Source organism: Mesitornis unicolor, unplaced genomic scaffold (assembly GCF_000695765.1).
Source record: "Mesitornis unicolor isolate BGI_N332 unplaced genomic scaffold, ASM69576v1 scaffold21641, whole genome shotgun sequence".
In the NCBI taxonomy this organism is placed as follows: Eukaryota; Metazoa; Chordata; class Aves; order Mesitornithiformes; family Mesitornithidae; genus Mesitornis; species Mesitornis unicolor.
Genome location: NW_010162004.1, coordinates 84759 through 111829, shown reverse-complemented (window position 1 = coordinate 111829; position 27071 = coordinate 84759). Strand labels below are relative to the sequence as shown.

Genomic DNA, 27071 nt, shown 5'->3' with positions numbered 1-27071 from the left:
GCAGAAGTATTTCAAGTCCTCAACCAACAAATTATTTAACATATTGAGAAAACATCAGAATTAGTTCTGGTTTACCGTAACTCACTGAGCTCTGAGCTGCAGTGTTTCAGTGGCTGTTGCTTCTACAGGGACATATGCTCTGCCTGGAGTAGTGGCAGGTGCCCCTGAGAGGTGAAGCAGTTAGCCAGTCATGAGAACACTTACAGCAGACACAAGGTTAGCTGTGTGGTTCCTAGATCAGAGGTCTGTTGATAATAAAACAGAAGCAGACTATTTAGAAAACTGATTCTGCTTTAGCAAAATTAATATAATAATTACAAGTGCTCAGATAAACCTCACTGCCGTGGATTTTTCTCTCTTGACTGTGCTGGGAATTAAATTAATGAAGTTTGGTTTTTTTGAGTCCTTGCAATTGGCTTGATTGTTACAGATTTCCACAGTTCTAAATGGTATAGGCTTGCAGCTTTTCTAGTCATAAGACTTTACCTGCCTGGTAACCTCTAAAACCTGCTATGTTGTCTAGCACCATTTCACTGTCTCTCACTTTAGCTTCCTAAAGAACAAAGATTCTCCAATAACACTGAACGCTTCAGGTGCTTTCACTTTTTGTTAATGTTCTCACTTCTAAATTCCTCCAAAGACCATTGTTTTTCACCAAGTATTGCCTACTGACCATGCAGATACAGGTTCTTCAGTTATTTTTCCTCCCCATTCTGGCCACAGATCTCACCCTTACAGCATGGGTCAACAGGCAACTTTACATTTCATTTTAAGTGCTTCATCTGATCACTGAAATTTTTAGTACCTGATAGGAGACTTGAACTTTCACATCCCCAGCTCGAGGGACCCAGAGGCTGTCGTCTTAAGATACAGTCAACTTCATCGTAAAATCTCATTTTTCTTCTGGGATTACCAAAATGTTCATTTTCCTTCTGCAGTGCACGGTATTCATATTTTAGGTTCTTATACTTTGTACGACATTGTTTCCAGTCTCTGTCTATACCACGTTTCATCAACCTTCTGGCAATTTCCTCAAATATTTCTTTATTTCTTGTGGCCCCTTCAAGCATTTGTTGTATCTTTTCGTCTGACCATATGTTTATCAGAGCTCTGACTTCATTATCACTCCAGTGTTTCCCTGTTCCAGTATCATTAACTGTAATAACTTTAAAGTGATTTTGTGCTTCTTCCAAGGGAATGTGATTGTCTGAAAATATAAATGAAACAACAACTGAGTATTGCTGAATACACATATATTAGAGTGTAATTGTAGCAAATGACGTGGTAACAAGTGTTTATAATAATCCCGTTACAAAAATCTTTTAACTTTACAATGTTAATATCCATACATTATTACAATTCTCTTAAGTATGAAAAAGATGTAGCAAGCATGTAACAAATATCTTGTTTTTCCACATTTTGTTAGTGTAATTTTGTTGCTTTTGTTGTCAAATTAAAGACATGTATTCAAGTGCTACATAGGCTATAGGAAGCCATAGGCCTTAAGCTTTAAAGCTACAAGATACCAGAACTGATAAAACAAATGACTTTACAGTATGGTTTCAGATTAGAATGGCAAGGCAAAATATCATGCAAATAAAAATTCCATAGAAGAAAAAAATTCTACCTACATATTCAGAAGTAGGCAGGTGCTGCTCATCAGATAAGTACAGAATGCAAAACTCGACTACAGTTATAATGCTCATGACAGGAAATAGAGCTATGAAACTAATTTTTAAGTTTAGTGATAAAACTAGACTGGAGTCAGAAGTAGAAAAACAGAGCTGTGCTTACAGTAGGGATCTGGTTGCTCCAGCTTTGGTGTTCAAATTACAATGTGATTTTGTTTCAGAATAAATGCCTGGAAATTAATACACACCTGTCCCAACCATCCGTTTTGCCACTGGTGTACAAGGTCTGTCTTCTGAGGTAGTGCTTATAGAATCATCATCTGTAGAAACACACAGTTTTAAATAAAATAGACTTGGACTTAGACAAATAAATTGCTAACATTATTGTCATCCTCTGCAGGTAATACCTATCTTCAGTTAAAAATTTTGCAACCCATTAGTGTAAGCCATTATAAGTTATAAGAAGTCTTCTGCCACATGCCTCCCTAAATTAAATTATTTATTGGCATTTCTTGTAAGCCCTATCTTTCTTTCTGCCCCCGCATTCCCCAAAAGTTAGCTGTGGATACAACACAGATTTAGAATACTTGATTATAAACACACAGGTATACATGGATGGTTTGTATCTCACATATAAGTCGACTTGCATAACACGTTTGTACACATTGATTAGCACAGGTGCGCCTTCCAGTGTCTTCCCTAGGCAATATGGGTAGGGCAGGCTTGGTGATGCTTTGGTGCCATTTGTGAGGGCTCATCTGTGGATTCATTCACACCTAACGGGGCTTGGACTGCAGCCTTTCCCGTTATGGGGTCATGCATGCTCCCCACTGCTGTCATGAAATGAGAAGGGCCTTGGGCCCAAGAAGACCACTGTCCCCCTCTTGAGTTTGGATGATGTTCATGTGATTTAGCTGTCATAAGTAAGAGGCACAGGCAGCTGTCGGCAGACCTGCATGCAGTGTGATTTTGCATAAGCAGCATGTCATACTGCTGATGGGGCTTTCCTGAGATCTACGGGAGTTTCCGTGGAACAGTAGAAAGAAACTGAAAAGAAGCTTTTGCTCCCCATTCCTACTTGTTCTATTCAGGACTACTTTTTACCACACACACATACAAACATAAAAAGTGGCTCAGAGTCCATTTTAGTAAGCTGCCAAGGTGGGTTTCAAAGCTGGGCTTTGAGGTGTGCCTTTCCCTGCTTCCAGGAGGGAGAGCAGGAAGGGATGCTAGGTTTTGTGGGGAAAGTTTCATGCTTTTGCCTTCCTTTAGGAGACAACCATGTTTATTTACTTTTGGTGAATGGCTAGCCTCTGATACAGAGCTTTTGTGATGGAGATAACATAAGCAGAAAAAAAACTGGAAAGCAAACTTTAACACTTTGGCAGAAATCTTTAGCTTAGCTTAAATTCCATTTTCTATATGTAGGGATTGCTCTATCAGAAACTATTCTATGTGGGTTAAATGACAAAACAAGGAAGACAGAAGAACTATTTTTTATTCTACCAGCATCTGAGTTATCTTCAAAATTCCATCTCTAACAGGATAGAAATATCATTATATTATTTTTTCTGCATGTGTACATGCCAGGTTTTTCTTCTCTCTTCTCTGAGGCTGTAATAGCTTTGCACTCTTTGCACAGCATAAATGGTGTTCCCTTCAGAAAAAAAATTCAGGAGCCCTCAGAATTCTTGAAATCATCTATGGACATCAAAACCCAGCTCTGCTGGCTCTGGTCTCACTTCCTCAAGCTTGGACTCCTCTGAGGCTGAAAGTTCACTTTCGTGTGGAATGGTTGGGAGAGAAAGAAAGATGAGTTCTCATCATTGTGGTAAGGGATGTCATAGATAATTATCTTCAATACAGTTTTCAGTAAAAGGTAGAAGTAAATATTCCTTATATGTTTTGAAAAAATGAGTGCATGGTTTAGACTCTGTTAGAAGTAACATTGCTGATAAATAAGCAGCAGTTCATTTGATGTGCTTTCTATAATGGTACTTGCTAACATATGCACAGAATAGTACTCAGAATTCATATGTGCTTTATAACTTGCTTTCTCTTAAGTGATTTGTCAAATATTTGTTTTCATAAGCCATATGCAGGTATAAATTTTATACCTATGGAATACTTTGAATCAGAAATTATACTCTTAGAAGCATGTGTGTGTGTGATTTACTTGGGGTACTAGGCAAAAAGTGGTTTTTCATAAACAGGCTACCCCGTAACTGAAGAAAATTCTTGTGTCTTCCTTTAACACCTGCAGCTATCACCATATATAACCTTGGAGAAAGCAGCCCAGGTTAAACAGGTCAAATCCTGGGCTTTTCAGTGATTTCTCTTTTAAACTATTACCAAAGAGCACCATGGCTTTCATTTATGTGCTCATTCTCTCAACCATGCCAGCTCTCTAATCTCTTTCTGGCTTTGGCAACGACACTTGTGTGCTGCTGTCTCATGTGATTACTACCATCAGTTGGATATCACATGACAGGAACAAGAGATTTGTGTGTATAAGGCAGTCAGATGATTTGCATGACATTTTATTCTGTGTCATTGCATGTGAATTCTTCTCTTTGCATCAGTGTGACCTCGCTGTCTCTGAACTTTCAGGGACACAGATTTACTTTATCCTCAGTGTAACTTGTGTTTCTGTGTGTCACTGCTGTGATGGCATTGCTCTGATGTTGTCCTCAGTGTCATACTCCTTACACTTGTCTCTCATAATCAAGATCCGCTTATGCAAACAGCTGTAAAAGCTGTATTGGATAGGATGTCTCAACACCCAAACTCCAGATAACTGCTGAGAAGAAAGCTCTTGCCTGGGTCACAGAAATACTGATGCATACAATAGAAATATTCTTATGATAGAAACTTTCATTGTAAAAGGCCAAAGAATTGTTGTTCACAGAATCATTATAATAAAATTTTAATTATTTCCATTAACTTCTGGGTACAAACAGTAGTACCATAAAGTATATTCTGATCTAGGATGTCAAGTCATTAGATTTCAGTGTCATTGTTATTTCCTCTGATGCCTGTTTTTTTATTACCTTCCATAGTTTCTATGCTCATTTATTCCAGAAGATTAATATCCCTACTGTATTTTTATGTTAAATTTTAACATTTTTAATAAAACTAATCTTCTCCCGAATACCTGTCACTGAACGTATGACTTCTACATATTGCTGAGGCTCTGATTTCAGTTTTACTTGTAAAATAATTCAGAATATTTATGGCAATTGTTTGAAAGTCAATAGTCTGAAATTAAATGCACTGTCCTGAAGTAGTTTGAAAAGACAAACAAGGCATAAAATGTTTAGTGTTTGTGAGACTGCTTTTTAACTCTCCAGATTATCCTCTCTAGCAACTGTGTATGAAAAAGAACATTTGTGTCACACTCAAATGCAGACTTATCTAGCGTAACAAGGACTATGTTGTGTGGGAAAACAAGATCTTGTTATTAATTTGGGGAAGGAGAAATAAGGTTGTATAAGGTTTATACATTTTTGCACTATGAAATAAAAATAAAAATAGATTTTATTTACACAGAGCAAGTATAATTTGCAGGAATAGCATATAAACCTTAGAAATCTGCAGTTCTCAGTAAAGCACAATGTTTTGTTATAATCATCAAGACTCAGTCTTGACCTACCTATGTCAATTGTCTCCTTCTTGATTTGTGTACCTTCCAGAGCTGCGGGGATGCAGTTTGCAAAGTCCCCCTCATCTTCAAGGATTTCTGTTAAAAAAACAAGTACAGAGTTTCTATTAACTAAATTGGTCTTTAGTTATGTCTTGAGAATCATCAACTTCAGAATGCCATTAATAATAACTATTGTTAAAGATTTCATCTGTTAATACATTAAAGCTGGCATTTCTCTGCAGTAATAACACCACGTAACAGCTGCATAATGTAAGTTTATGGATTAAATGTACAAACTCTCAAGTTATTTAAACCTGGATAAGACTTTGTAGACTGTTTTGCTGATCGTGGTTGTAAGATATGTAGTAACTGCTGAACCTCTATGCAGCAGAACAGGCAAGACTGACTTTCATAAGGGGTGCTTCAGTATGTACTGAAATTATTAAAGATGCCAAGAGTCACTGAATTAGCCTCAAAAGGGGCAAGGGTCCTGAGGCTGCATCAGGGTGCTTTGCCTGGATGACTGATCTGCAAAGCCTGCCTGCCTGTGTGATAAAGACAAAGTACTAAATGCCTGTCCTCAAAGCATCCCCCTGATGTGGCTTTCGAGGGGGTTTACATCACACAGCTGGAGACAGGGACATGGTGACAAAGGTGTCCCTGGGCTCCCCTCCACTGGGAGGAGATCGCTGCTCCTCTGCCATTGGCCCTGTGGTGTTTAAGGGAGGACTCCACCCCACCGCCCTAGGACAGCCAGACAGATGGACAGGCGGATGATGCAAGTGGTCTTTCCAATCCTTGTTTCCAGGTGAGGACACTGCTGTACACAGATTAAATGGTGAAGGCCACACTGTGGATCGATGACAGCAGTTTGTGGCTCCTAGCCTGTTCTCAGTCCATTCAAGAATATTGCCCCTAAACATTGAGCAATAAAGCATAATCTAGAGCCATTTTATTAAAAATTACCCCCCAAATCAATACGGCCTTGTTTGCATTAGGTGGTCTTTATGATGTCACCAGCATCATGTGCCTTTTCATTTTTTTTCCCTTGGCAAGCCAAGATAAGTAGGGAGCCTGGCTTTTTTTTCTAAGCTACCTTGCAGAGTTTTTGGGGGTAGGAGGGCACAAGGAGAGCAAGACAGAGTCAAACAGAACAAACCATCAACAGCTCCTGGCATGGATAAAGCACAGTGGCTCCATCTGCATTATTTTATAAAGCTATAGGCAGCTGCCAGCAAATATGCTTAATCTGTACGTGATGTTTGAAGCGTTGTTCCTAAGACCACCAGAGCAATGCCATAGCAGTCTTCCCTTTTACTTGCTCAGACTGATATAAGCTTTTGTCTCTTTTGACACTCTGTCATTATCACTGCTTATCCTGTCTTCTGACTCATGAGGCAAGATAAGTAATTTGTCTCTTAATCCTTACTCTCATGTGTATCTTGTGTAGTATAGAAGGGGAGTAGGAAGTGTCAAAACTTAGGAAAATTTTCAGTGTGTGGCCTCTGTTTCAACACCTTGCAAAGTTGCTCTGCAGACTCTGTCATGCAGATCTATGAGACTAGATACGGACAACTTGGATGCACGGTCAGGAGTTTGTGTCTGCAGCCTGAGTATGCCTTGGGCTAAACCAGTGAGTAATAAAAAGCTTTTAGTTTTGCGCTTTCCTGAAACACTCTACTTCACACTTGCTTGAGGCGTATGTATTAAAACATAATCTTTTGACTTTATGTCTGCACATTTTAAAATTTCAGGCACACAGCAATAAACGTTTAAAAGAAGCCAATGTAAGTGCCCAAATATGTACCAACTTAGGACCTTGACTTTAAACAAACAATTTTTAAAAAGCCCTTGCTTAGAAATGCATCTTGGCAGTGTCATTACTTACTCCAAATTTGTCAGGAGAGATACATATAGTGAAGTACACAGAGCACCAAAAATCACAGAATCACAGAATCGCTTGGTTGGAAGAGACCTCTGAGATCATCATGTCCAACCGTTCCTGCCTACCCACTAAACCATATCCTTAAGTACCTCATCTACCCGCTCTTTAAATACATCCAGGGATGGTGACTCCACCACCTCCCTGGGCAGCCTGTTCCAGCCTCTGACAACCCTCTCAGTAAAGAACTTCCTCCTTATCTCTAACCTGAATCTCCCTTGGCACAGCTTGGTGCCGTTTCCCCTTGTTCTATCCACCATCACCTGGGATCCTAATAAAGACAAGAAAAGTAATTGACACATCTGCAACTTACTTGTACGTGCAGTTTGAATTGACTGGCTGCTGCCTGTGCAAACTGAAGCAACTGGCTCTTCTGAACAGATTTCTGGAATTAACTGTCCTTAAAAATGTTTACATGAAATAGGAAATATCAGTCAAAATTACTAAATAAGGTTTTGTTGCCAGATAGATTTAATATGGGTATCCCTTATCACAAAAGAGAAAAATTTACAGCGGCTCTAGCCTTCCTTAGGCTGCATTCGCAAAAAAAACTGACTGGGTTTGTGATTGCTATGATGCTCTTGCACCCTCTGCTGGCCATTCTGCTGGGAAAGCTACTCCAGGACAGCTACCAGCGAAATCTGAGTCAACTGTTAAAGAGTCTGTAGAAGAATGTGTAAGGATCTGTTTACCCTATATGTTGTTTTTCAGGTGGGCATTCGGTACCCTTTGAGTAGCAAATTCATTTGGGCAGAGGAGAAAAACAAAACCTTGAAACAGAAAATAATTAGGTATTTTCCTGAAACTGGTGCATTTGTGTTTTGACTAATACCATCATACTTTGTTCCTTACTAGAACACAGCAAACCTGACTGGACTGTTTATAAAGACTGGTGGCAGCAACAGTGTTACTGTGGTTAGTAAGTCAGATTCACATGTAAGATCCTTCTGATTCTTCTCTTCTAAGGGAACTTGTGCATCTGCACATTTATGCAGCTGCAGTTGCCAGAAAGCAGATGTCTAATATGTAACTAGCCTATGTATAACTCTGACTGCAAAGTACATTAACTCCATGTACTAATTAGGAAGATACCCTGATACAATATGAACTAAATTTCTAAATTCTTATTTATGCCAAATTAATATTTTAAACACTTTTTAAAGGCACATGGGTATATATAAATTATAATTATGTGCTTGTTAAGTTTTCTATGAAAGTTCTGTTGAATATGCAGTAGTCCTTAAGAAGTCACAAGCTAAAGGCTATCACTTGTCAGAGATCTGCTGGTACCAAACAACGAATGTGATACGATATCCCTGCCTGATTGTCTCTTTTCACTATCACCAAGTAAATTTATGAATACAGGGATACATACAATCTCTTTATTTCCCAGTCTGTCACTTTAAATTTATTTGAACTGTCTAGGAAAAGCATGTACCATAGTTAAGAGAATAAAAGGTCTCCACAATATTGTAACATAAAAAGTGTGCATCGCTTCTCCGCTTTACGTAATACCTAATTACGTTACCATAAATTACATTAACATTAAAGTTTAAGATTTTTTTACCACCTGTGATAAAATTGACTCTGTATGCTTCATTTGGAAGCCAGGTAAAGAATTTTGGAAACTGAAACTGCATCTCATCAAGATGGAGTGCCATGGTTTTACCTTTTTTTTTGCCACAGAATTTTGATCAGTATTCTTCACAGTAGATAGGCTGAACCACAGACACTTCTTAAACTATTATAATATTTCCCAACCAAATCAGATTGAATTACAATTACCCAGAAATAAAATATGCAATTTAAATATAGCTATTTGAGAAAAGAAATTGTAACCAAGGCAAGTTATATATTTCTAATACCTACACAGATCCTAAAGGAAAATTAAAGTGTCAAAAACTAGTTTACAGAACTTTACTGGAAGTATTCAGTTAACTTTATCTTAAATAACCAGTCAGGAAGATTGCAATCCAAAAAGTAACAATATTAAGTAGCTGCAGGCAGTTGAAAACTACGTCAGATGACGGTTATGTGGCACTGCTGAGTCTATGTATTATTACAGTGTCTTACTACTGTTCATATATAGGTAGAAATTTTACTTGTTGATGCAGGAAAATGAAATTTAATGGACTTTACAAGTAGTCTTAACTGGATTCCACAAAGTACTATTTAAGATTTCTTATATCTTTTTATCTCTCTCAAAATGAAGTCTCTGTAGGCAGTGCATTTTTCACGACAACTTATTTTTCCCCATGCCCATGGTGATCTGGTAAAAGGCCAGTTATATATTTATTTGTTAAGAAATTTAAATCAATAAACGTAATTGCTCTTGAATGGTAAAACAAAAATACTGCTGTCCAGTATACCACAAATTACCTCTCATGATCAACTATGGCTTTACTTACTTGTCATAGCTGTTTCTTTTGTTATATGCAGAGCTGCCAGATTATTTGTAGTAGTATTCACATTAACATTATCTGTCAGAAGATTTTTAATTTGATATTAAAATCTTTCAAGTTCATGTTAGACCATTTTAAATTCTGTGGCACTAATTTAGACCATAGTTGGCCTTATGCTATTGAAGGAGATCTTGAGGTCCTCTCTTATGGACAGTCAAGTCTGTCAGCGTTCAAGACTTTCATGTGTTTCTCTAGCTGAATGTTAAGCTCCCGCTTCCAGATGTAATCCATAATGTTTCTTTGTAAAGAGCATAAGTTCTTCATATTCAGTGCTACTAGTAGTGATACTCCTGAATGAAGCTTTCATCCCCTCACACGAACATTTACACAATTATATTAAATACTGATAACATATTGTTAAAAAGAGCATGCCATATTAGTTTATGCACAGCAGATGGACCAATTCTAATCCTTGGGAAGACATAGTTTAAGTAAATGCAGTTAATACATTGTATTCAACTTGCTCAAACCAATATTATCTTCTTATTTACATTTGGGGTCAAGAATCCTTGAGAAGATTACTTACTAGACTGTTTTTTATAAAATTTAGCAGAGCACGGTAAATGTGCATGTATGTCTGTATTTATTGAAAGGATGGTTAACGCTATGTTACCTCCTGCTTAAAAGTTTTTTAGGCCTCTGCATTTTCTAACACTCATTACAATGTTGGCTGATTTTGGAAATCCATCTTAAATCACTAAATTTATGGATTTACATCAAATAGAAGACTTTCCAGTTTACCTGAGTCAGAAACTTTCTTTATATCTGCAACCTGCAGGTCTTCTGACATATTACTAACAGAGTCCTCTTCACCTGTGTCTCCAGGCATTTCTGCATAAATAATACTATGTTAATTGGGCACCACACTTGTGTTATTACATAAGAACAGCTGTGCTGTGTCAAATGAAAAGATCCGTCCAACCTAGGCTGCTCCTTATGCCAGCAGGCAGTAGTAGGTGCAATAGCAAAGAGCCTAGAAATGGCAACTGGAGAGTATGTCCCCAAAATGCTCTCATAGATTTCAGCCAGAGACCATCTCTATGTTATTTTTCTTGACTTTTTCCATTACTTTACTAACTTCTAGTCTTACATTTGGCCACCATGCTATCATCCCCTGTGTAGAATTCTTACTGTGTAATAAAGAGTTTTATGTTTAATTCTGTTCTTAAACAACAGGCCCCTTTCTGGTTGTATATACAAATAAAAAATGTTTTAACTTCTAGGTAATGTAGGTTCATCAGTCCACTCTAATTCTGCATTAATCCATCCATTACCAAGTTAATTGTCAATAACCACTCAAAAATAAAGGCAAGCTTTGCCAGCATTCTTGATGCTATTCCTTTTGCTGTTCTGACAATAGTTTTCTCCCTAGTTTGGGAGTCCTGCTCCAAAGGCCAGTAAAATGGGACTACTGGCGACCATAAGAGGCAGTTTAAATGTTAATTTTTTAACTAATGTCTTTAACTACAGACTACTTTTGGTCTTAATTTTTCCAGTAACACATTCTGACCATATCTCTGATCCATTTTTTTAATCTTAAGCTGGAAACAGTGTCTTCTGCCATGATTTTGACTGGAATGGTCTCTCTTTATCACTTTATTTTATCTTCTGTCTTCATCTTTTTTTCCTCTTTTTGTTTCTCAATTCTATTAAAAAAAGAATCAATCTGAAAGATTACCGTATAATGTAAAGTGAACAACTGGACAGAATACTAAATTTCCATTCAGTGTTTCTCCCCCCCCCAGCAAATTGGTTAATCTACCTGTTTGCTTTTTTGTTGTTGTTCTTTTAAGGTCTCTTTAGTGCTGGAAAACTACAAATTTTAAATTATATATGGGTAGCTGAAGTACTTACCTATGGAGTCCTTTTCTGATTTTGCTTCTGTCCATTCTGTAGGCCTCTCACTTTCATTGTTATCTGATTTACTTGCTTGTTCCATGGTGCTGTGCCCCAGAATAGCATCCAGTTCATTAAAAAATTTCATACTTTTATTTGTACTCCCTGAGTCTTGAGCACTTTTTACACTCTTGTATTCATGTTTCAGATTTTTATATTTTGTCCTGCACTGCTTCCAGTCCCTGTCAATTCCGAACTTTTGAAGTCTAGCAGCAACCTGTTCAAATATTCTTTTATTTCTCACTGTCCCCTCCAGTTGTTGCTGGATATTTTTGTCTGACCATATGCGTATCAAAGCTCTGACTTCATTAACAGTCCAGTGTTTTCCTCCTTCGTTTGCTACTGTTGGAATAAAAGCTGGTGGTTTGGAAGCCTCTATTGCTGATGTTGGGTTACCTGCATCGTATGGGGTAGGGGAGAGACACAGATAAGGATTACCTGCATTGGGTGGTTGGAGAGGGGAAAAGAACAGAGAATGAGAATGAAGTATGCTATTGCCTCATGACTTGTCTCTCCACAGAAAGATGGAGCAGAGGTGACATTAAAATCAAGCTACTGATTATTTATTTTTCAGCTTTCTCGTTAATTCTGGTATCATTTTTGCCTTCTCTTGAAAACTGATATTAAGATAGCACATGTATATTTAATTAATCTAAGAGGAACATTTCTTTCTTCTGTGTCCTAATACACTGAACTTTGAGAATAACCAATGAGCTGTTTTGTCATGCAGACATTAAAGAGGAGAGGAGTGCTGTTAGGAAGACTCGAAGTGCTGCATTAGCACAACTATAAATTGGGCTCTGAGTCACTGACACTAGCCTCAACACTTAACTTTCTGCATTCATGTCATAGCTTTTGGATTTGACACACATGGAGAGATTTAAACTGGGTAGGGATCTGAAGAATCTGATCCTTAACTCTAACAAAGCCTCCCTTTTGTGGGGAGCTGAGGAATGGAGTCTTGTCTTAAGTCGCACAAGAATATTTGTGTGATAACAAATCCATTTCTCATTGTACAGAGCCTCTACCTTTCTCAGTGCAGGTCAATATAAACATTAATATTTGAATAATCAAAAATATTTTTTTACGTAAAACTTAAAAGTTTATATTACTCTACAGAATTAATAAATTTTTAAATTTTCTGCAGTCTTCAACTTTGCTTTTTAATAAAGGATGCTGTGTGATTGCTTAAAACACCGAAATATGATCTCTGCAATGCAGGTTTTTTTAAATGTTTCTGTGTTTCAAATTATGAATTTGCTTTAAAACTTCATTTTGATTATCAAATTAGTCTGGAAAGCTGTTTCTTGTGCATTTTCTAAATCTTTGCAAAAAATAACTATTAAAAAAAATGAACAACAATTCCAGTGCTTCATCAAAGAGAGCAAACATGAAAGTGCACAGTAACTGACACAGTTTTTTGCAGTCATACTGAAGTGCTACACGCCTTAGCAAATGTCTTATTCTAAAAGGGCAAGCTAGGTTACAGGAGTTGGATACTTTATAGTCACTGACTTTTGTGTGATGGCAAAAATATTTGACCGTTGCTTTGTATGTACAGCTTCATGGAGCAGTCAGTGGATAGGTACAATAACCTATCAGGGGACAAACTTGTCCTAGAAAGAGGCTTTCTTTGCTAGTCTCCATAATTCATTCTAGTTGTGAAAAACTCTCCTAACAGATACCAATTTATTTCCTGTTAGTCCTGTGTTAATCGGACCTCAGCAGCAGCCAGCCCAATGATATGTTGCAGAGGAGGGTAATTTTCAGATGACATCTGAATTATGCTTTCTTAATTTCTTCCTGAGAGAGTGAACGAAAATGCTTGTTTACAGGTGAATGCAACCATAGGAATGGCTGCAGTGGACAACTGCCAATATTTGATAGGCTTGATGTAGTCTCTGCTCAGTGTTACCAGAAGTATTTCAACTATTTGTATTTCTAAAGTGGTTTAATTGTCACTACTAGAGAGTGCCACAGAGAACAGAGAGAAAAGGCACAAGGAAAGGAAAGAGGAAGAAGAATGTGGAAGGTGCTCCCTGCACTTCCCAGTCAAAGCCATAATGTATGGGGAAACCTGGGAAGGATAAGGTTTCTTTAGATCTTCTCTACACCAGTATTTCTCACTAAGAAGTTCATTTGCAACAGAGCTCACTTTCAGCTGTGGATATTGGTTTGAATCCACTTAGTGGATTGCTCATTCATTCTGCTACATGCAGAGTTTAAAACGGTGCCTTGGTTTGTTCCTCATTCCCTTTAAAAAATGTTGTGACTCAAAATATCTTACCTACAAGCACCACTTTGAAACAAAGTGGTTATGATCACTGAAAAATTTTGTCTCAAAGGTATAGCTGTAATTTGTTTTTTTAAAAAATTATTGACAAGCTATATTTTTATATGAGATATGTTTATGCCAGATCTGATTTTTTTTAAGCTTCCTCAAAATGAGAAATCTGCTGAAATGAAACCAAAATATTAAGCAGTATAGATAAAAAGGGCTCAATGTTTTTCTTTCAGTGGTGCCTGAAACAGTGTCCAAAATCTAAAAACTGAGAAAGGTGCTAGGGAGGACATTTTAGTATCAGTACATACTTAAGAGACCATGCAATTGAAGTTATTTTGCTGGCTTTGTAGACAGAAGCTTTCTCAGAATTAAAGATTTTTTAGCAGGCCAAATGAATCTGCTTGGCAGTGTGTTGCAAGAACACACAGACATGTTCCTGTAAGCTCTGATTCAGATACTTACTGCAAGAAAACTTCTGGTTTATATATATATATATGAGATTCATGTCTCTTTCTTAATTTCTTGTTATGGTGGGTAAGAGGGGTGAAGTGTGTACTGAAAAAGTCATAGGGTTAGCTGGGCCCTTGTTTTCTCCCTGAATAAAGCACCTCGGAGATTCCTTACCAATGTTGTTACTGGACTGGGATGTATGCTAGGGCATAGAGTATATATTAAAAATGGAAAGAGCATGTAAGAAATAAAGCACAGTGTTGCTGTTCATCCAGGCAAGGAATCAGCTCATTGGTTGCCTAATTCTGCCCAAAATGTGTTAAGGTTTCTTCATTCCCTTTAGCAGCCCGTTAATGGGGCTCACACATAGGATTTTTTCCCTCTTTCTAGCTTGCCAGATTTGTGCCCTTGCTCCATAATGACTTTCCTAAGCAAAACTACTATAGTAGGATGGTTTCCAGATGAGATATTGCATGTCTGACTGGACTAAAGCATTGCTCACCACCCCTTGCTTGGAGAGAGGATACAGCTGCTTTGAAGACCATTGCAAATCTGGATTGCTCAGTGGGACAGGTCTGACCTCTGCCTCTCTCTTCTGGCTCTCCATTCACTCCTGCTGCTTTAAGCAGAAATTACATGAGTTGGAGAAAATCCACAAGTTGACATGGGTATCACACACTACCCCTTGGCATATTTTCCACTAGCATTTATCAAAATTAATACGGTTAATGTAGTTAATATGACTAAGCTATAGCATGGGATGTGTTTTGAATGCAAACCAGTGGTCATGCAGGAGTTACATCATATGCAGTGGTGAGTATCTAGTGATGCATGAGACTGCTGAGTGCTAAAACTGAGAAGGATATGGTGCAAAAGTGTGGCTATTTCAAAGCTGTGTTGATCAGAAACAGAATGACGGCGTAGTCAAGCTATCAGAAAGTGCTCTGACAGCCATGCTGCTTTTTCGTTTTTGACCCTTCTGCACTGTCATACTATACCTAGTTGAACTGGTCTGACATGTGACATAAAAAGCAGTGGATCCCCTGGAGCATCCTCATCATCTTCCAAAGAAATTGATATTTCACCTGGAAGGAAAAAGTTTTTAGATAAAAAATAGGTATGGACTAAATTATCTTAAATTAAAGTTAGAATGTCCATACACAGTGAGAGTATTATTAACCTTGTAATCTCTACACTTAATTTGTGTTTAAATTAAATTTAAAATTAATTTGGCCTGTCCCCATAAGGGGACATGAATTACAGGAGTCAAATTAAATTATTTTCTATCTTGCATATGAAGCTTGTTTGAAATGTATTTTAAAATTCTTGTAGAAACCGACTTGATTCTAGTGACTTTTATGCTTTTCTGACCCTCAGTATTTGAGATGGACAGCATATTAAAAGTGTAGTTTAAAAGTAGATAATGAAAATAAGAGATATACAAATAACAGTGGACTATGCACATGGATTCAGATAACTACAAATCCATTTATATAACAACAACAAAAAACATTCCAAGAAGCATATTTAGAATATGAAGAAAACAAGAATGTTCTGCAAATCTACGGAATTCATTAATGGCACAGGGAAAGTGGGAAAATGACTGGAGAACAGATCTATTTGTAGCCAACAGGATTCAGTCTATATTTTTTCAGTACAGTATTCCTACATTCGTTTAAAAAGCAATATTGTAACAATTGCTATGTAAGTTTGGAAAGCAGCACATGTAAGTCAGATTCTGAATCAGGTTAATTTTCACAGAGGACAGATTTATAAGTTGTTCCATGGTAATATGCTGTATTCAACGTACCATGTTGACTGGGGTGTGAAATACTGATTCACTGTATGGGGAGTGAGCCACTGTCAGCCCCAGCCAGGCCGGTCGGACGGATCAAAGCCACCTGCTCAAAGGTACGGCAGCAGTTCCTTGTGAGGAACAGTAATGAGGTGCAGTTGGGTTGCAACCTGGTATCCCTGACGCAGGTGAAACTGAAAACTGCGTTTGGATTTATTTGAAACCATTATCCTAAATCCTCCTGACTTTCAGCAAGGCTCAGAATGACTCATAGATGCAGTGGGCTGATCTCTGACTGCTCCCAGCTGTCCGCCTTGCTTCTCTGCCAGGAGCTGCCGCTCGCTGTGGCCCGGCTGACAAGACAAAGGTGTGCTTATGCCTCCACCTCCAGCACCAGACCTGGTGATTTATCTGCTTAAGAGCTGCAAACCAAACTACAGAGAGGGGAAATAAAGTCTCTTTTGGAAGGCTGCAGAGTGTGCCACGGGTACTAGGATAAGCAAGTTTCATTACATTGTAATATTAAAAATTTGTTAAGTAAACAAGAACAGTTAACACAAAAAGATGTTAGAATATCTGATGAGGGGAAACATCTGATGAGCAAAAAAGTTACTCAATAAGAGTACTGCACACTTTTTTTTTTTTTTAAAGGTACAGAAGATACTTGTCAATGATATGTTTAACACAAAAATCCAGACATGGAAAACTATGTATAGAGTGGCATTTTCAACTCAGCACTTCTGAAAGATCTTTTTCCATTTCTACTAGCTGTTTGAGTTTTGTACATATGGTAATACTGGCATTGCTGATGCATTTCTGCTCAGACTTGACTATTTTTCTGTATTTGCTGTGGTAAAGTGAAAGACAAGGAAAGTGGCCAATGTGTTAATATTTAAACATAAAGAGAGAAATATAAAAGAGCGAGTAATTTAACATTAATTACTAGGTGAGCTTTGCTTTTGTAAGTCATGTCCTCAATTTATTAATACTTTATTTAACTTGAAACAATCAAAACTGTTTAACAAAATGGGAAGGGCATTCATTTGAGCTCTAATGAATGGTACCATTTTTCATAGTGCACCATCACCCTGCATGGATTTTCTTGAATGCTGGTTACTGGGATAATATACAAACTAAATTTTAAAAGAAGTGAACATGTTGAGTTCTATCTTTTAAAATTATTATTTAAGCTACAACTCTGTGTTTGCCTCTCAAAACATGTATTTTGGGAGGATAACAAGGAGATCTCTGGCTTGCACTGCTCTATGTGCTTATGCAAAAAGTGCCATCTTTCCATGAACGAGATGGGAATTGGTGTGTGTGTTGCTACCAAGTGTGTCACAGACACTTGTCTCTCAGATTTGTGTTTTTCAGTATTAATTTCTTCAATTACATTTTCAAAAGAAAAAAGTATTTTACAAGATATGAATAAAAAGCCTGGGGAAACACTTAGAGAAATACCATTCACTCCCATAAAAGTAGTCTCTTTTTAACTTCCTTCACTTTTCTCCGCCTCCCTAGCAGTCTCCCAGTAGTTGAGATAATCAAGCAAATCAAACAAAAAGATGTGCTTTGTAGCTCTACATTAAGGATGGATATGAGTATTTAGACTGAGGCTAAGCAGAGTGGTAAAAAGACTAATTTCCTAGGGAGCATGCCTTCTCCCTTGTCATGCTTTTTCAACAAAACATATTAGTATAGCTACTAAGTTTTTAAAATAAGTATGGCATGCATGGTGGACAGTATTACTTGGCCCAGGTTTGAGTTTATTGGTAGCATTTTGTTCTTGCTACCCAAGTCTAGCCTGGTTCCTCTAGCTCTATCAAAATAAGGCTTCTTGGCCTCTTTTTGAAGAGGGGAGGGTCCATCTTCTCCTCTTCTCCTGAAACACTGGGGTTGAAAGGGAGAAGCCCAAGAGGGGACTGCAGGGACAGAGATGTGCTTTGGGCAGTTTGCCTTATGGAGGATACTATTCCCACATTAAAGCAGTTCCTCCCACAGGCCATGGGGACCAGCCAGGTTAGCTGCTGGGGGCCGCCTTTGCCTGTGTGGGGAATCGTGTGTCCTTCTGTGGGACACGACACCGTCAGATCTGCCCCCACAAAAGAACTTGTGGGCATTGCCTGCAGAGCCACAGATGCCATTTTAGCCCTGTGGAGTGCTGAGCTGGGCCCCTGCGCAGACACTGCAGCTCTGACCGCAGTCAGAAAAGGCCTGGGCCTCACGTACAGCGTTACTTGCTTGTGTTCTTAAATGGAGAAAGTTGATATCCTCTGCCCCTTGTTATGGATGTATGCACTCTGCATAGCTACAGGACACATTTTTATCTTAGTGGGTTTTCTTTGTGGCTGAATGATGGCTGTTGTGAGAATCTTTGCATTCGGTAAGTTCTTAACTAACGGTAAGTTCTTACCGTTAGTGTTGCGTTATTGCAGTTAGTTGCATTTAATTTCTATTTATCCATAAAACTGGTTTGGTTTATTTATTTAAGAGAGTAAAAGAAATACTTGTGCATTTAAGAGTTATATTTAATTATATTACCTTTAAAACCAGACTGTCCTAATGCTTCAAAATGAGGTGTGTCTCACCCAGGGGTATTTTTTTAATTTTTCCAGTTTGAAGTCCACAACCAAAATTAACCTTTTTTGATTTAATCTTGCTAGAGGTCTAAGGCAGATGAGAATTAGGATTAATGGTGCAAACTACATCAAAACACAGAGGGTAGTCTAAGGGCAGATCCTCAGACGAAGGACACTATCTTAGTTTCATGTAGTCCTCAGAACTGTAACAGCTTATATTAGCCTTAGTTCTGCAAGTTTAAAAATAAAAATGGATTGCAATACACAGCGCAGAGAACCCATGTTAAAATATTATAAAACTGCCATTTTAATTTAAAGTGATTTTGACAGATTAGAGGCTTTCTGCTAGTGGTAACAAATTAAGGTCAAGCTTTTTGTTAAGGTAAACGATGACAAGAAAAATGGCAATCTCTTTTCCTCAGAGCTGTAAAAGAGGAGAGCATTGTGGAGGGAAACATGGAAGGGTACAAGGGCAAGCTGTATGTCCAGCTCCTTTTTGTGCCTTTGGCAATCTCCCCTGATACTAATGTTGAGATTTTTGTTTTCTTAAAAAAGGTTCACAATCTTAATTAATGTAAATTGCCACATACTGTGGGAACAAATGGCTAAGATTTGCGTTTCTCTTTTTATCCATCTTATTTTGCTACTTATAACTATTATTGGGGCTTATGCTTCAGGGACATTTAGGATGTGACAAGGAGATTTGAGTGATGTCAAATAGCAGATTGACCCCAATGAAATGTTAAGCACAGCTTAAATGCATATGTAGAGAGGGCTGAATAAAACCAGAGATACAAATAATTTGGTAAAAATTCCTTTAGAATAAAAGCAGTTGTATTCATTTGGTTTGGCTCAAAATAGTCTGATAAACGTATTGATTTTTACTTTCCTCGCTACATTACAATTTTAATGAGAAGTTATTAAACATACCTCTGTTTCTGAAATATTTAAGTTGAATTGCTTACAAAATAATTTAATGTATCTTTAGTCATCACACCTAAATTTTCAGTTACAGAGAAATAAGAATAAAAATCGTAAATTTCACTTGAAACACAAACAGTGATCTTTTTTAAATCATGACAGATTCAACCTTTACTTCTATCTTTCTTTAAGTTCACATCTGAACTGGAGCTCTACACAACCTGTTTCCAAAGTACTGCAAATTAATGTCAAAGGGAAAGCAAACAGTTTTTCTTAACATTTCAACCCAGTGCAGGAGCCTTGACACCAGCGAGTACTTGCCGAGGCTGCAGTACAAGCAGTTAGCATAATTTTTCTAGAATTACACTGTATTTACAGACTTCGACACTGGTGGGTGCTAACATTTTATTCCTCTGCGCGAGGAGTGCATCAAGTCAGTTCTACCAGTGCTGTCGGGGCTGCACAACCTCCGCTTTGGCTCGAGCAAACTCGGGCTTTGGTCTTGTTCCCTTTGGTTTTTAAGCAAAGAGAGAAAAATAGAAGCAAAAATAGTTTTTTACCTTGCGTGCTCTCTGCTGTGGGGCTTGTGTTCAGCTGCGTCTCAGTCGCAGAACACCTGCCGTTTTCTTCTGCTGCTAATTGTGTGACAGGTTCATATCGCAATATGGCATCCAGATCATGGAAAAACTTCATGGTTTTAGTGACATCCCCAGAGTTGTGGGCATATTTAACCGTTCTGTATTCGTACTTCAGATTTTTGTACTTTGCACGGCACTGTTTCCAATCCCTGCAAACTCCTAACTCCTGCAACCTTTTAGCAATGTAGATAAATATTCCTTTATTCCTCAGGGTGCCGTGGAGTTGCTTTCTGATATTTTTTTCTGACCAGACGCTTAACAAGGCTTTAACCTCCTCCTCCGTCCAGTGCTTCCCTGCTCCACTCTCCATGTTGAAAGTGACCTGGAAATGATTCACTATTTCTAGCCAAGATTTTGTTTCCTAGGAAACCAGACGGCTGGTTGTCAGTAAGCTCCGCCGAGATGAAAGGATCTAGTTTTACTGGCTCAAGCTGCCTGAGGGGAGTAACTTGAGAAACTGCCAAATAAGCGGGCTCGGCGTTAGGGGCCGGCGAATAAAGCAGCTGGGGCGGGAGCGGGACCGGGGGGGGCGGCCTCATGCCAGGCGGAGACCAGCCCAGGAGGGGGGCTTTAACCCTCCCGTGCGAAAAAGGCTTCGGTATGAGCACTATGGTGTAACGAGAGAGAAAAGAGACTCACACTGTCTTGTCCTTTAAAAAAAAAAAAAAGAGCAAGCACCTAACACACAAACCCTGTTGTGGTGCCCTTGGCTGGGTGGGCGTTGCGGCAGCTTCTGCTGGCCCCGGGGGCTGAGCCTTCCACGCAAGTGGCAAGTTTGCTGTCGTTTGTATGGTACTAATGTGGCTAGGATCGTCCTGCTAGTGTTTGGTTTTGAATTGGTGGTCATATATACACATCTTAAACTCTAGTATACATTGGTTATGAGTGATGTTTTAATAAAAAACTTGCGTACTCAAAATTCTCACTGAATTGGTAACATTGTGTAACAGTTTTGGTAATCGAATTGAGCTTCCTTTTCTTTTCATTAGTGCTACAAAAAAGGTGTAATCCAACGACTTGTAAAGGCCTTTCAGGATGTTTGCTTTGCTGTTTCTCACTATTGATTTTGTTGATGCTTAAAGGGACAGTAGCGGTATTTAAATGCAAATTGCCTGTAATACTAACATTTGAATTAAAAGTTGTTGAATGCAGTATATCAACCTTTTAAGTTTTACTACCAGTCTTTTTATTGATAGACGGGACATCTTCCTGAGTTAAAATAAATGGGAATGTCCACACCTCAGATATTTCTCTTGAAGATTGTGTCAATAATGGGGTAAATTTGTTCAGATATGTATGAAGTTTGTTTAGTTTGGTTTTCTATAAGTAAATGTTCTTTCAGATTTTGCTTTACATGCAAGTGGGGCTAGTGACCAATAATGGGATTTTAGGAATTGGAGAAAATTTGTAATGGGCACAGTCAGTTGTAGATTAGAATCTATTCTGTAGATTTTTTTTGTGCCCAATTCTATCGTTGCTCATACAAAATAATTCCATTTACTTCAGTTGAGTTAAACCAGTCTAATGCACAAATAGCCTCTTCTTCTAATATTCTAAAAATATTCTGTTTCCTTATTTTAGAAAAACATCTTTCCTTTTCAGTCATTGTAAGGACTGAATTACAAACTGCAGGCAGCTGTGCAGTGTTCTGCCTGCCTCTGACCAGGCAGCACCAGGGAACCTACCCCCACTTGCTGTCCCCTGCTGCCTGCCCGGGGCTGGGCCTGTGCCCAGGGGCACCGAGCCGGTGGGCAGGGCTGGGGAGAGCTGGGAACGACCCTGCCGTATCAGCTGATACAGCTCTTGTGCTCAGCAAAGCACAGCTGTCAGCCTGAGGCTGGTCTGCTGTGAGAAATTATTTCCCTTTTCAGTGATGCTGTACACCAGGCTTGTTCTGCTTGAGTGCAGAAGCTGTGGTGCTCGAATGCTTTTATTGGAGGGTCCATGTACCTTCTGGAGGTGGAAATGCTAGCTTGCCTGCTTAAGTGCAAGAATACAAAAGCCTCTCCCTAGGTCATCCGGCAGAGACAATGCATTTTCTTATGTGAAAACATCAATTTCTTAACACCTCTCCCCAAACCAAAGAAGAAACAGAGTAGTGCTATAGAGTCTACCACTAGAGCCTAGACTATCACTGCAAACTGGCTTTTCAGATTAAGCATCTGCTTATGCCCACGCTGAAAGAGGACTGCAGTAAGAGCCTGAGCCAGTGCTTATTAGTGGAAAGATTCCCACTGAATTTAGTGGCTTAGGCACAAACTTTATGTGACTGTTTTGAAATAAAGCATAATATGGGCAAGAAACCAGTTGTGATTACAAGCCTGCAAAATAAAACAACAAACAAGCTTACATTAAAATTTCATGTTGTAAAGAGTAGATGAAAGCTCACTGATCCATTGTATGTTAAAGCATTTCATATTCTAAGCATTTATGTTAATTATATTTTGTTCACAGGGGCCAGGAGAGTGCTGGAATTGTGACAAGTGATGGAGAGTCATCCCAGGCATTCAAAGTACACAAGGTAAAATGTGAACGCATGTTTTGTAGATGCCTAATGGAGATGCATGGAAGTTTGTTTCAGCTAGGAAAATGAATAATTAGAGGAAAAGTAACATATTTTGATGGACTGTTTAGATTTTGTCAGTGATGGTATCTAATTGTTAATTGTGCAATTTCTGTCTTACATGCACGTTTAAAACAGTTATGCCAACATTATTCTGCTGGGTGTTATCCATGCTCACAGTGGCAGACACACAGAAGTATCCAGATCAAGCTACTGATGTCACAAAAACTACTTGCCAAAGTCCCCCCGCACCTCAGGTGACTTAGGAGATTTGGAAGAGCACCGATGCAACTTGAGATTAAGAGAAAAGAAATACAGTTACAGGCTATGCACAAGCAACTGGGTGACTAGTTTTTGTGTTAGTGAGACTCAAGGAAGTGGCAGCTACTTTACCCATAGGTAAAAATAAACAGAATAAAAGATTGAATGGAAGCTTGAGAATGTCACAGTCTTTGTCGAGCTGAGAGAAACCCAGGGGATGTTAAAAGACGTGAAATTGCCATAAGACTGGAAGGTATTATGCCAGGAGAATACCTGCTTGCTCTGGGGATACTTCTGCTCATTCTGTATTGAATAGTGATCAGGAAAAAAATAATTGTCAGCCATCAGCATAATCATTCCATCCTGGAAGAGCAGAGGACTGGAAATGAAACTACATCAGCAAAGTAACCATAGGGCAATGCTTGATGCAAGTGTGTTCTCTGACCGCAATCAGAAAGCAGTTTGTCTTCATGTTGAGAGGTCTCTGAGGAAGATTAATTAAACTGTTCAAATCAGTCCATGCAGCAGCATGTATATCTATGCATGCCTGCGTAATGCCCCACACAAAATCTTGTCTCTTCAAGCATTCAAGAGTTTGTTGCCTCTTCAGGCATTTCCCTCTTCCTGTTACTTACAGCCTGACTCACACACACACATACAAATGCTTTTAAATGCAGCTTTTCTCAACTTCAGCATCGTATTATCTGTTCTTCATTACTGGTCCTGCTTGGGTTTCAGCTTTCCTTAAGGTTTACAGAAATTCCAGCTTCCTTTAAAGTGGGCTGCTCTATAAATCTCAATAGTAAAAAGTGCTTCTCAGAATGAACTTCCAGCAGGTGAGATAACAATTTGTAGTGTTCCCATGTTATTGAGCTGCAATACTTAATTGTCATGCTAAGAATTTAATTGACTATCTTATCATACCTGCTTTGATATTTTAAGAATTGCAAAGCATGATGATTTCTTTTATCCTTGAAATACATTTCTCAGCTACAACACTTTTCAAAACTGTAATAACAACAGTGCAATAAAGAGCATGTGGAGTACAATTTATAATACTAATTTAATCCTGGAAGTGGTACTAATGTAACAAACATTTGTGTCTGTTACACTGGTGAACCTGTATGTAGGACTCTGACTCGTAAACCTGTCCATAGAAGTGTCATCTGTTTGTAGTCCAAACCGCAACTGATTCTTCTTCACAGCAGAGACAACAGAATGGAAAAGGTCCCTGCTTCTCACTGCACTGATTGACCTTTTTCAACAGTTTAAGGCAATAACTCTATTAATAGAGTATGAACTGGAACACATAAGGCATGGGTATGTGTTCCCTTCTGATTGTTACCAGCCGTTGACCGTGTTTTAAAATCTCCCTGAAAAATTTGTCCAGATTTGTCTGTCAGAGCCCTTCAGATAGATTTGTATAACAAAACATTATTGTCATAGCTGTATTAGTCCAGGATGTGGAAAAACTTAAATCTCTTGTATAGACATAGTGATGCCAGTAGGAGAAAGACTGTTTGATTGTTTCACATTTGAATATGCAGAATACTGTATTAAAGCAGCTGTTTATCAGACCATTATCATGTTCTGGCATGTATAAGGCCTTGTAAAATACAGAAATAAGATTATCTTCATTGAGAATTTTTCATACTGGTATAATTCACATTTGCTATCCCATACCAGCGCAGTCTAAATCTGAGGAATATTTCAAACTGCAATTAAAAGATCATGTACTTGTGTAATGAAATCTGGTTTAAAACAACATTGCTTGTTTAAGCTATTGCAGTGCTTAATGTGGCCACATTCATTAACACTGGACCTGTGAACTGTTAGATCTCCTGTCAGGGTAAAGTTGGCCTAAGTGAAATAAGAATGCATGGTTGCATCTCTGTACATATATGAGCACAGAACACAGACTCTCGACCACCTTTATGTCATCTGTGAGACAACAGATAACAATTGATTTGGCATATGCTGAACCATTAAAGCAAACCTATATCAACAGTTTGAGGCAGTAACTTTTTAACATGACAGTAAGTATCCTAAAACCACATGTGCAACCACAGCCTCTTGGTATTCTGACTATATAGCAGTCACAGCAGAAAATACCCTAAAGATGAGCTTTCTTGATGCTTTTTTGATTTAGCTCTGAAACCCATTCAACCAATTTCCATCTTTCCTGCCCCATCCCACTCTCTTCTTCTTGTACCTACAGCACAGGTGATGAACCAGTCACAGCTTCAGACCTCTCCCATGTATCTAAAGATCCTAGAGGAGTGTTATCGTGTGGAATATCAATTGCCATGCATGATAGGGAAACTGAAGCGTAGAACAATGTAAATATTTTCCACATGCAGCAGCAGAAGCAGGAGTTTGTAGGAAGTCCTGCAATCCAGTCTTAAGTTCTACTCTCCCTGCAGTTTTTTCAGACTATTCTTGCTGCTAAAAATGCTCTTGATGGCTGACTGGTTTTGATGCATTTCTGCTTTAGCTAGGAGGCAACCTGGCTATATGAAAACTTTGCCTGTCTCCTGGCAGTCTTTTTTCCTGGTGTTTTTAAACAACACAACACTTTGGTAGTGCTTTTTCAGAAGATGTAATTTTAGTCAGGGAATAGATTGTTTCATGAAAATCCTCAGCACAAAAATGTATATTGCTTTATTTAAAAACAGGAGTCATGGTATCTGATATATCACTGTGACACCTACCAAGCTTCTTCCTTTGCCATGTCTTTTGGGTTATTTGCCTTTCTTTTAAAGCTGCTTGCATTAATGCTGTACCAAAACCAAACACAAGGAGAAATGAGGAAGTCGCCAGAAAAAGAAAACCTGGCAAAAGTTTTGTTTGAACTCTTTTTTTTTCCTCCCAAAGGGAATGGGTCTTATAAATCACGTCTTCAATGCAGACAGCCTGAAGAAGCTGTACGTTTCAAACCTGGGTATTGGGCACACAAGGTACTCCACCTCGGGAATTTCTGAGCTGCAGAACTGCCAGCCCTTCGTTGTAGAAACTCTTCATGGGAAGATTGCTGTGGCGCACAACGGGGAGCTCACAAACGCTGTACGACTCAGGAGGAAGGTCAGTATCTGCTTTGGGAGGCTCTGGCATCCTTTCTGAGTACGAGGCAGCAATGAGCAGTAAGTTTGTTACGACTTTTCCTTAACACCAAACTACTTGGGGTGGTGAAAGAGCACCATAATCAGAACAGATCATTTTGGGGGAAAAAATCCTGGGGAGTGAAGGCATTTGTAACTGTCACACAGGATAATTCGCCAGTCCTTGACTGATGGGTCACATTCCTATTGATGAAGTGAGAAAAATAACTCCGCCATAACAAAGGGTAGCTTGGCTTCAAGCTCTGCTCATTTCTGGTGGCTGACAGAAGGAGTGGATCATATGCTTAGAGTTAGGAGAGGCATAATAAGGTGAGGTAACTGTAATATGAAATGTTTTAGTTTGGAATATTTTCTTTATTTGTACTTCTGGTTTGCAAAATTAATCGTGAATCAGGACATAAACCATCAAATGCAAAATTTTATAGTGTGTTTGGCTAGAAGGGTATGTGTTAAAGAACCTAATTAAAATTTAGCAGATGTTTCATTGTGAAATCTATTCTATGATATGTTGCAGCCAAAAGCTGGAGGATATACTCTCAAAGGAACTTAGTCTATCCTTAATCAGGGCCACAAGAGTATGAATGGATGGGAGAAAAATACAATGGTGAGGAAATGTAGATGGAGAATGAGATGTATGTGAGATGTAAAAATACTTCCAAAGATGAAAATTAGGAACTAGTGTGTACAGCACTGAATTGGTTATAATAGCTGACTAGATACAATGCAGGTTCTCTTCTCTCTTAGAAGCATAAATATGCCAAGACAGAAAAAATTGACCGCGTCTAGCAAACCTTAAGTTGTGGGATTTCAGCTTTTTAATCCCACTCCACTTCATACGTCTTTGGTTTTTTCTTTGTGCCCTGACCATTCTGTCTTGACTTTTTTTT

General features: G+C 38.5%; 2 protein-coding genes across 2 annotated transcripts in view; one reads left to right on the top strand and one right to left on the bottom strand.

Annotated features, from left to right (window-relative positions):
- Window positions 1-1003: 1003 nt before the first annotated feature.
- On the bottom strand, window positions 1004-20551 carry PAICS (phosphoribosylaminoimidazole carboxylase, phosphoribosylaminoimidazole succinocarboxamide synthetase; the record flags this gene model as incomplete). The annotated part of the gene is made up of 4 exons (XM_010193509.1): window positions 20164-20551; window positions 5284-5370; window positions 1880-1951; window positions 1004-1207 (listed from the first exon to the last, which is right to left on the bottom strand). Coding segments are annotated over exons 1-4 (751 nt in total), but the record flags the coding sequence as incomplete, so codon positions are not given.
- A 961-nt stretch (window positions 20552-21512) lies between these two features.
- PPAT (phosphoribosyl pyrophosphate amidotransferase) overlaps window positions 21513-27071 on the top strand; it is a 15544-nt gene continuing 9985 nt past the window's right edge. Inside the window, exons 1-3 of the mRNA XM_010193507.1 lie at window positions 21513-21517; window positions 22696-22762; window positions 25940-26146. Coding sequence (XP_010191809.1) covers window positions 21513-21517; window positions 22696-22762; window positions 25940-26146 — 279 coding nt within the window. The remainder of the gene's footprint in view (window positions 21518-22695; window positions 22763-25939; window positions 26147-27071) is intronic.